The sequence below is a fragment of the Hordeum vulgare genome, chromosome 7H (genome assembly GCF_904849725.1).
Source record: "Hordeum vulgare subsp. vulgare chromosome 7H, MorexV3_pseudomolecules_assembly, whole genome shotgun sequence".
Classification (NCBI taxonomy): Eukaryota; Viridiplantae; Streptophyta; class Magnoliopsida; order Poales; family Poaceae; genus Hordeum; species Hordeum vulgare.
Genome location: NC_058524.1, coordinates 421,557,362 through 421,567,001, shown reverse-complemented (window position 1 = coordinate 421,567,001; position 9,640 = coordinate 421,557,362). Strand labels below are relative to the sequence as shown.

Genomic DNA, 9,640 nt, shown 5'->3' with positions numbered 1-9,640 from the left:
GCTAAAAATCCTATTCACCTCAGTTTAACAGAACACCGAAATGTTCGTTTTCCAATCAACTTTCAAAAGTGAATCGCGTGTTCGTTTCATTCAGGCAACAGAATGAGAAAAGGAAGTGTGTGCCACAAGTACTACGATTAACCATATAGTCAGTCAAACCATTCGGGCACGAGAAGATGCACTGAAACTAGCGAGGCACTCGCTACAATCACACAACACAAATATCATGACGTCAAAAGTTTAACTGATGAAATGTGGATGCATGCCAAAAGTAACCAGACAGAACTGCAAAACCAAAAATGGTTTATGGGATTCTCCGAGTAAACATAGAAAATTTGGTCTCTTGTTCATCTAAATCGCTCCAAACTCAAAAGCGTTACATAAAATTGATGATATGTAGAACAAGACCATCCTGAGGCTGGTAAGAGCACACCAGATGAAGAGCCCTCCTAAGCCACCAGAGTGCTGGCTGTGGTAGACTCGCTGCAGATAATCAAGGATAAATTGTCAGATTACAGGCTATTAACAACTGAAGGTATGAAAAGGTGCAAAGCAACTTAGCAAAAAAATCAAGCACAGCTGAATGAATCACAGTAGACAGGTTCTAAAGTTTGACAAGCCTAAGAATGCTAGAGATTGTTAAACCAAAACAGGTCCATTCTTCACTTCTGCTACTATGTAGAGTATTTCACACCAAAGATCAAATGTATATGTGAGGATGATAGAAAATCCAGCAGAAAATCTATTAATGAAATAACAGGAAAAAAATTAACACAGTCGTCTCTAGAAGATGAAAGAAAATGAACCAGCCGATCATACAAACCTAACAACTATTACCACAACCAAATATGCACACAACAGCTTGGATCAAAGCATCATGTGTCATCCTTGATTGAATAAGCTACTGAGTGACAGGAGTGTCATCCTTTATCGAATAAGCTACTAAGTGACATAGTTTACAACACAGGTTGCGCTATACTGTTAGTCTATTTCACGTAAAATTGCAGCAAACAAAAGTCATCTTTGATTGAATAAGCTATTGAATGACACGAGTTTACAAAACTAACAAAATAATAGCAATTATGCTGCATTAATTCCAAGATAGCAAACAGAGATGCATACGGCAGTTGGGAACAAAGCATCGACATGTTAAGCATACTAAGTTAATTGAACATATAACAGGACAGGCAGCTCTCCACCTAAAATGGAATTAGAGCAACACAACTGATCAACATAAAGCCTTCTAGTAGTAATTTGCAAACATGCATGACAGAAACGACTGGTGTAACGCAAAATTGATACTAACAACCGATTAGCACTGCCAAGTTGTCACATACAATTTCAGTATTCCTAACTAATGTAAATGGTTAAGGAGCATAGTAACTTACTACTTCCAGGTGGGCGGGAGCTTCTTGGTGCGCTTGTAGTAACGGGCAAGACGGTGGATCCTGCTCTCAACAAGAATGAGCCTGAATTTGGAGTCCTTGTCCTTCCTGTTCCTCTCAAGATGCTTCCTAATGGCCACGGCCTTCTTAATCAAAAAGTACAGATCCTCGGGGATTTCCGGCGCCAGGCCTACACAAAATCCTCAAAACATCAACACCTCTGTACAAGAATAGACACGCAAGAAAAATGGGAATCGTGTTTAAGAAGGGACGGATCTGACCATGAGCCTTGAGGATGCGGAGGATCTTGCTTCCGGTAACACTCTTCACGAGGGGGATACCGTGCTGGTCGCGGAGCAGAACACCGATCTGCGAGGGCATCTGACCCTTCTTCGCAGCCTTCGTGATCAACTCGTCCACCTGCGTAACACAAACAGCATCAGAATCACTCCAATCGGAAGAAATCTGAGAGGTCGGAGAGCAACCAAAGGGGGCTCACATCAGCGACGGCGGTCTTGACCCAGCTCGGGGGAGTCCTCTTGTACGGCAGCGCCGACGACGAGATACCCTTCCTGCGCCACACAGTCGCGAAGCCGCCATTAGACCAGATAAACCACTGAAGCGAAGCAACGATGATACAGGGGAACGGGTGCGAGGCGTTACCCGCGGCTGTGCATGCGCCCCATGGCGTCAGGCGAGGGGTTTAGCTCCGGCGACGGCGGCGGCGGTTGCCTGCAGCAGCAGCGGCGCGAAGGGCTAGAGGGGCACGAGCGGCGGCGCGATTGAGGCGTGCGGGTTAGGGTTTTGGGGTGCTACTTATAATGAGCGGCGGCGCAGGCAGTGTGGTGCTAGGGCTGCGTCGCTTTGGGCCGGGCCGTCAGTACGTTTAGCCCGGATGGGATGGTTTCCGGGGACATTGCACGCCTTAGCTTGGAGTTTCTTCTTCTTTGTTTAAAAAATTAACAAATTTCTAAGAAACAAATATTTGCTCTAAAATCCGTAACAATAGTTCTTTTTTCAGGCGCCATTAATCTCATTTGCACAGTTTTTCCATGGTATACTGCCTCGTGTGAGTGTGAATATGTGCTTTTATTATTTTATTTATTTTGCAAATCTTTTGCACTGTTTTTTTCATGATAATACGTGTCTCATTCATATCATAAAGATTAAAGTACTCATTATGTCCGGAAATACTTGTATAGTAATGAATGAATCTAGATGTATTTTAATTTAAAAAATCCATTTTTATACATGTGTGTGACAAGTAATTCCGGAAGGAGGGAGTACAAGTCACGTAAAAGACCGACATAACAAAATTAAAAAGATAGCAGAACATCTCTAAGCTTGACACCAACGTCCGTCACCTGTCTCCGGCACCACGATAGCAGACACCAAACAAAAGAATGTTGGGTCACCTTTTCATCCGAGCTTGACGCGGCTTCATCTCTAAGATGCAGCCGTGCTGACCTTTATGGTGGCTCACCAAAAATGAAGCCCTTACCGTTGAATGAATCAGACCGGAGAAACACCCCGGACACGACATCAAACTCCAGACCTGGCACCCCACCACGACTAAGACGTCAAAAGGAGAAAACCATACTTGCCATTCGCGAACCCAGCATACGTTCCGTCTTCCAGATGTCGTCGATGCAGACCATAATCTGCATCCGCTTCTGGACTACCTCCCAAGATCCGTGTCGACGCTAGAGCAAACGACGTCGCAACGACGGATCCCGAGGACACAGGTCCATCACGAGAACGTCACCAAGCCATCCTCACTTGAATAGACTTGTTTTCAAATTCATCTCCAACCATAAGACTGATGGCCTCATCAGGGAAGGATCAAAAAAAATTATCCAGCACCGCCATCATCATCATCATCGAAGCCAAGACGTTGAACAGGCTAAAAACTAGACTATGAAAACTAAAAACGATACACACGCGTGGATCCAACGGCCCCCCTCACAACCGACTGGGAAGATGGGGAGACAATATTGTTGCAAGTTTAGAAATACTGATTCGTTTCTTTTCTTTCTCAGTGCTTTTATCCCTTATATTAGTCATAATTGAATTCGAATGGTTATAAATAATACATCGAAAACCCAGAACATAAGTACGAATGGTTATAATCTTTCACCTGAGATGCCAATCTCCACGCAGATCCAATCGTTCTGTTTTCACTCCGGTGTATAATGATCGGTTCCAATCAGGAGAACACTTTGATAACACAGCCATCTTAAACATCGACTGGACTTTCCAGTATATTAGTTAGAAAAGCGTGCACGACGTCACCAAAGCATTTCAGCAAAAAAAAAAAATGTCACGTCACACTGTCACCCTTCGCCGTACACTGAAAATAAGAATACAACCAACCAGACAACAAAATGGAATATGATATCCAGGTTTAGATTGTCACCGAGCCCAGCTCGCCATCCATCAAACACAACCCCGAAGTTTCTGAGAAGAGTACATGCAAAATTAAGTATAGCTTCATTGCGGTTCAGAGAAGGGTTCTGTCTGGCCCTCTCAGAAGTTGCTATCAGAGAAATGTGATAGAATATGGAGAAAAACAAGAGGCACACATTATGCCGCTGATAAGACATGCAGATACTACTCCATCTGTACCTAAATAACTGTAGTTGGGGAGAACTAGTCTAGTTCTTCCCAGCTACAATTATTTAAGACAGAGGGAGTAGTTCATAATGGCAGAGCAAATAGCAAACACGGCCAATGGATGTAATTCCACAGCAAATAGTCTGAATGCAGATTGTCTATATACCAAATATATCAAAGGCCTTGAAACAAGCTAGGGCAGCAGTTTGTCCATTCCAAGATGCATGGCTAGCTGCGACCTAGGAAGAGCAGGTGATTTAACAAGATCTAACAAAGATTCGGCAAGATAACTTACAAATGAAGAACAGAGCATGTTGGATAAATGAACAGTCATTTTTACTTCCTTTGAACTTTCTTCAACACAGAGGAACGCAACCAATTATAAATTTCCATGTCCAAATAAAACATGGCAAAAAATCTGACTGCACAGAAAGATTCTCAACACAAGGATTCATACATTGCATCTGATGTACTTCCTCTGTACCTAAATAATTGTAGTTGGGGAGTATACATAATGCTATCCACAAAAAGAACATCGTGCGGCTGACCTTGTGTAGACTAACAACAAAAGGCAGTATACCTTGACAAAAAGTAGTCGACGAACGCAAAAGCATGTAGGTTAGAAGTTATACAAATCAAGCCATATGGACAGAGGATTTAGGTTAGAAGTTACTGAGGTTGTTCATGGATCATGGCAATATTGATGAGCATGGACAAGCTACGAGAGAACATATACCAATCTGGAAATACAATTCCTTATATGCCACTGGAAATTTACATGATTCCAACACGTGTCAATGACATTACGGCACTGCCCCAGGTGTCATTCATACAATGAGTGGCAGATATGGAGTCCAGAAACTTCCAGTGACAAGGAATATGTATGAACAAATGGTAAGTTGACGAGTAGACTGAACTCTTCTAAGCATAAAAGATCTATTGGTTACTAAAACAACTCATCCAAAAGAACTGATATCATTACTGTCTGATTACGATATAAGGTTGCTCCAGTGAAACCATAACAAATTCGTAATGTTGCAGGTAAACTGAAAATGCTGGCTTGTGAAATATTTTTTGCAGATATTATTAGATTATAGTTCTGCTGCTCTATTATATGCCTAAATTTGATCCAGAACCATACAGTCCCAAGTATAAGATTTAAAGCAGGCATGACATCATATTGAACTCATAGGGTTACACTATAAACTTACTGTGAAAAAGGCGAACAATGGGACCTGAGTACAGCAAAACAAAGAACAATAAATGACCCAGCAAAACTAGATAGAGTTTCTGATATTGTAGGTGAACTGAACCATAGATTGGATCGCGTGATCGCTTTCAACATGTATCAGTATATCATAGAAGAACCTTATTGTTGTGTGGCAATAAATTCAAGAGAGGCCTGTCAAGTGTCAACAGCCCCGTGTTAATAACCGATCAACTGAAACAAGAACGACCCTCCCGGCAGAAACAAATTATGCCAACAGTAGAGGTCCTACAACTCCATAATAAATCCAGTTCTCCTCTGCTAGCATCAGAAATTATAGGATGCGATCAATTACAAGGAACACATTATAAGATGTATAAACATAAATGCATAAACTAGCGCATTTCACTGGTTTCTGATTAAGCAATCAATCAATCATAGAAAGTAACAGGATCCACGCTTTACATTGCAATACCATCCGACAGATCCATTAATCCATAATCACACCATTTTTATCCAAACCCTAGGGTAGTTGGGGAACCACACCGAAACCAAAGCACAAAACAGAAGCGCAGCAGACCAGATCAGATGATACGAAATAAAATCACGCGAAGAAAGAGTTATTAAATACGAAGAAGTCTGAGCAGGCTGGGAGACGGATCAATCCACTACTTGGCGACGATGCGGCGGATGAAGTCGTCGTAGCGGATGGTGCCGTCCGCGGCGACGTCGACCTCGCGGATCCACTCGTCGAACTCGTGCGGCTCGAGCTTCTCGCCGATGGAAGTGAGGACGTGGCGGAGGTCCGCGACGGAGACGGTGCCCGATGCGTCCTTGTCGAGGACGCGGAAGGCGTCGCGAAGCGGGCGGTCGAAGGGCTCAGGGCGGAGGTGGGCGCGCATGAGGTCGAGGAAGCGCGGGAAGTCGAAGGGGGCCGTGAGCTTCTCCTGGGCGGCGATGTCGCGGAGCTGCGCCTGCGTCGGGTTCCCACCCAGGGAACGCATGAGGACGCCGAGCTCCGAGGGGGCGATGCGGCCGTCGCCGTCAGTGTCGAAGAGGGAGAAGGCCTCCCGCATCGACGCAACCTGCTCCTCGCTCAGCTCCTTGCCGGCCATCGCTGCCGGTCGGGTCGGATCGCGGATGTGAGATCTCGCGACGCGGGGCGGTGAGGTGCGGTGCGTGCGTCTCAGGGAAGAAGTCCGCGTTTGATTGATTTGTTGGTGAGGAGCATGTGAGAGGGGAGAAATGAAACGTGGGGTTAGTGGCCGTGGTGCCGTGATCGATTGTTTTCATCGTCGTGCTGCAGGGAGGTGGGCTTTTGGGCTACTTTCTCTCTAGGGAACGGACGGCGCGGATACGGCCTTGGCCTGCGTAAGGATCATCCGAGAAATGCGATTAGAATCGGCCCATGTCCCCTCACGTTTTAACCCAACCCAAATTCTTCTTGCAGGATTCCCTAAAAAACAAACTGAACTGAGTTATTGCCTTGCCTAATTTGAACCTCACCCCGCTTGTCCATTGTCCATGGACCCACGGCGCCGGGGGGGGGGGGGGGGGGGGTGCCCCGGCCCCTGGTTAGGAAAGGGACTCAGGGATCGGTAGAAGATGTGTGTAGAGGGGGGGGTGAATATACTACTTGACAAGATTAAAATCCTAGTCTTGTTCTAATTTTATTGTTGTCAGATTTTAGCAATTCTAACAAGTCTAATACATCCTACACATGCTAGTTAACATACTTTCTCTGTTTCATAATATAAGTCTTTTTAGGGATTGCACTAGAGGACTACATACGGATGTATATAGACATACTTTAGAGTGTAGATTCACTCATTTTGCTTTGTATGTAGTCCTTTAGTGAAATCGCTTAAAAGACTTATATTCAGGAATGGAGGAAGTATATGACAGCGGAAACTAAAGACATTGAAAAAAAAGGAAAGATTAAAAAGGAAATTAAGACATTGCACACGTAGTAAGGAGTAGAGTTTAGAAGATCAAACGCAAAGAGGTTGACACGACGATTTTTGACATGGTTTCGATAGGTGGTGACTTCAACCCATGGAGGGTAACGACTGCGAGAGTCCATGGAGGGCTTCACCCACAAAGGGTGTTGGAAATATGCCCTAGAGGCAATAATAAATTGGTTATTATTATATTTCCTTCTTCATGATAATTGTCTATTGTTCATGCTTTAATTATATTAACCAGAAACCGTAATACATATGTGAATACATATACCACACCATGTCCCTAGCGAGCCTCTAGTTGACTAGCGTTGATCAATAGAGGGTCATGGTTTCCTGACCATGAACATTGGATGTCGTTGATAATGGAATCACATCATTAGGAGAATTATGTGATGGACAAGACCCAATCCTAAGCATAGCACAAGATCGTGTAGCCATCTCGGGCAAGTAACATACCGATGGACAAAGGGAATTGCATACGGGATTAATTGAATCCCCGACATCGTGGTTCATCCGATGAGATCATCGTGGAGCATGTGGGAGCCAATATGGGTATCCATATCCCGCTATTGGTTATTGGCCAGAGAGGTGTCCCGGTCATGTCTGCATGGTTCCCGAACCCCTAGGGTCTACACACTTAAGGTTCGGTGACGCTAGAGTTGTAATGGGAATTGTATGTGGTTACCGAAAGTTGTTCGGAGTCCCGTATGAGATACTGTACGTCACGAGGAGTTCCGAAATGGTCCGGAGGTAAAGATTTATATGTGAGAAGCCCTATTTTGGCCACCGAAAAATGTTCGGGATTTTTCGGTATTGTATCGGGAAGGTTCTAGAAGGTTCCGGAGTGGGGCCCACCTGTATGGGGGGACCTACATGAACGTGGGTAGTGGGGTCAAGGCCCCACACCCCTGTTCAAGGCGCACCAACACCCCCCTTAGAAGGAATAGGATCATATCCTGAAGGAATAAGATCAAGATCCCTAAAAAGGGGGATAACAATCGGTGAGCAAGGGAAAGGATGGGATTTTTTTTCCTCCCACCTTTGCTAACGCCCCAATGGACTTGGAGGGCAAGAAACCATCCCCTCCACCCCTATATATAGTGGGGAGGCACATGGGAGCTTACCGCTTACCCCTGGCGCAGCCCTTCCCCCTCCTACACCTCCTCCTCCTCTGTAGTGTTTAGCGAAGCTCTCCGGAGAACCACGAGCTCCACCGCCACTACGCCGTCGTGCTGCCGGAGCTCTCCCTCAACTTCTCCTTCCCCCTTGATGGATCAAGAAGGAGGAGACATCCCCGGGTTGTACGTGTGTGGAACGCGGAGGCGCCGTCCATTCGGCGCTTGGACCGGATCTTCCGCGATTTGAATCGCCGCGAGTACGACTCCATCAACCGCATTCTTTGCAACGTTTCCGCTTAGCAATCTTCAAGGGTATGAAGATGCACTCCCTCTATCTTGTTGCTAGCATCTCCTAGATTGATCTTCATGACACGTAGGATTTTTTTTGAATTATTACTACGTTCCCCAACATAGGGGTCCACGAAGAAGCGGCTTTGTCTATTCCACCACGGCTTCCGTCCACGAAGAACTAGCCTCACTCATGGTAGATCTTCATGAAGTAGGCAATCTCCTTGACCTTGCAAACATCTTGGTTGAACTCCACAACACGAAGTAGGAGGCTCCCAAGCGACACTTAACCAATCTAGGAGGCACCACTCTCCAACAGGTAATAGATGCGGTAGAACGATGAACTCCTTGCTCTTGTGCTTCTAAAGATAGTCTCATCAACACCCAATCACTCTCTCACAGAATAGGCATGGGTAGGAAAGATTGATTTGGTGGAAAGCAACTTGGGGAGGCTAGAGATCAAGTTTCAAATGAATGGATTGGAATATCTTGATCTCAACACATGAGTAGGTGGCTCTATCTCAAAAAAATGGATCTCACAATGAAGTGTGTGTTCTGAGTGCTTCCTATATGAATGAGAGGTAGGTGGAAGGGTATATATAGACAGCGCCCAAAATCCAACCGTTACACCTAAAGTGACCAAGTCGGTGACACCGAAATCATAAACTCGGTGGTACCGACTTGCACCAAAGACAACAACTTTTGAATCTCGGTGAGACCGATATACACAACTCGGTAGAACCGAAAAGGTGGCTAACAGTGAGATGACACAACTCGGTGACACCGATACCCAAACTTGGAAATTCCAATTTTGTGTACCGAGGCAACAGAAGGTTGGTCACCTGAACTCGGTAGCACCGATGCAGAATCAGTTGTACCAAAATGGTAGGAATGGTTAGGGTTCTGTCTCGGTTGAAAATTGGCAGGGTCAAAACTGAGAACTTGGTGGCATCGATTTTCTATATTTGGTTTGGGACAGAAATTTATGTGGGAGAATGGCTGAGTATTTTTGGTGGCAATCTCTGAGCACTTGAGCAACCAGTTCATTTTAATACCCCACCTCAT

At 45.1% G+C, this 9,640-nt stretch overlaps 1 protein-coding gene across 1 annotated transcript; it reads right to left on the bottom strand.

Moving 5' to 3' along the window:
* Nucleotides 1-227: 227 nt before the first annotated feature.
* On the bottom strand, nt 228-6,454 carry LOC123412145. The gene is made up of 6 exons (XM_045105095.1): nt 5,878-6,454; nt 2,049-2,117; nt 1,885-1,957; nt 1,667-1,805; nt 1,389-1,575; nt 228-483 (listed from the first exon to the last, which is right to left on the bottom strand). The coding sequence occupies exons 1-6, from the start codon at nt 6,318-6,320 to the stop codon at nt 450-452; spliced, it is 945 nt and encodes a 314-aa protein (XP_044961030.1). The 5' UTR covers nt 6,321-6,454; the 3' UTR covers nt 228-449.
* Between the last annotated feature and the right edge of the window lie 3,186 nt (nt 6,455-9,640).

Bases quoted from the DNA above. Each gene is read 5' to 3' on its own strand.
- LOC123412145 (XM_045105095.1), bottom strand. From the start codon at position 6,320: ATGGCCGGCAAGGAGCTGAGCGAGGAGCAGGTTGCGTCGATGCGGGAG. The intron at 2,118-5,877 runs GTAGTGGATTGA...CTGCTGCTGCAG, and splicing joins ATCCGCCGCATCGTCGCCAA to GCAACCGCCGCCGCCGTCGC. The intron at 1,576-1,666 runs GTCAGATCCGTC...GATTTTGTGTAG, and splicing joins CCGCATCCTCAAGGCTCATG to GCCTGGCGCCGGAAATCCCC.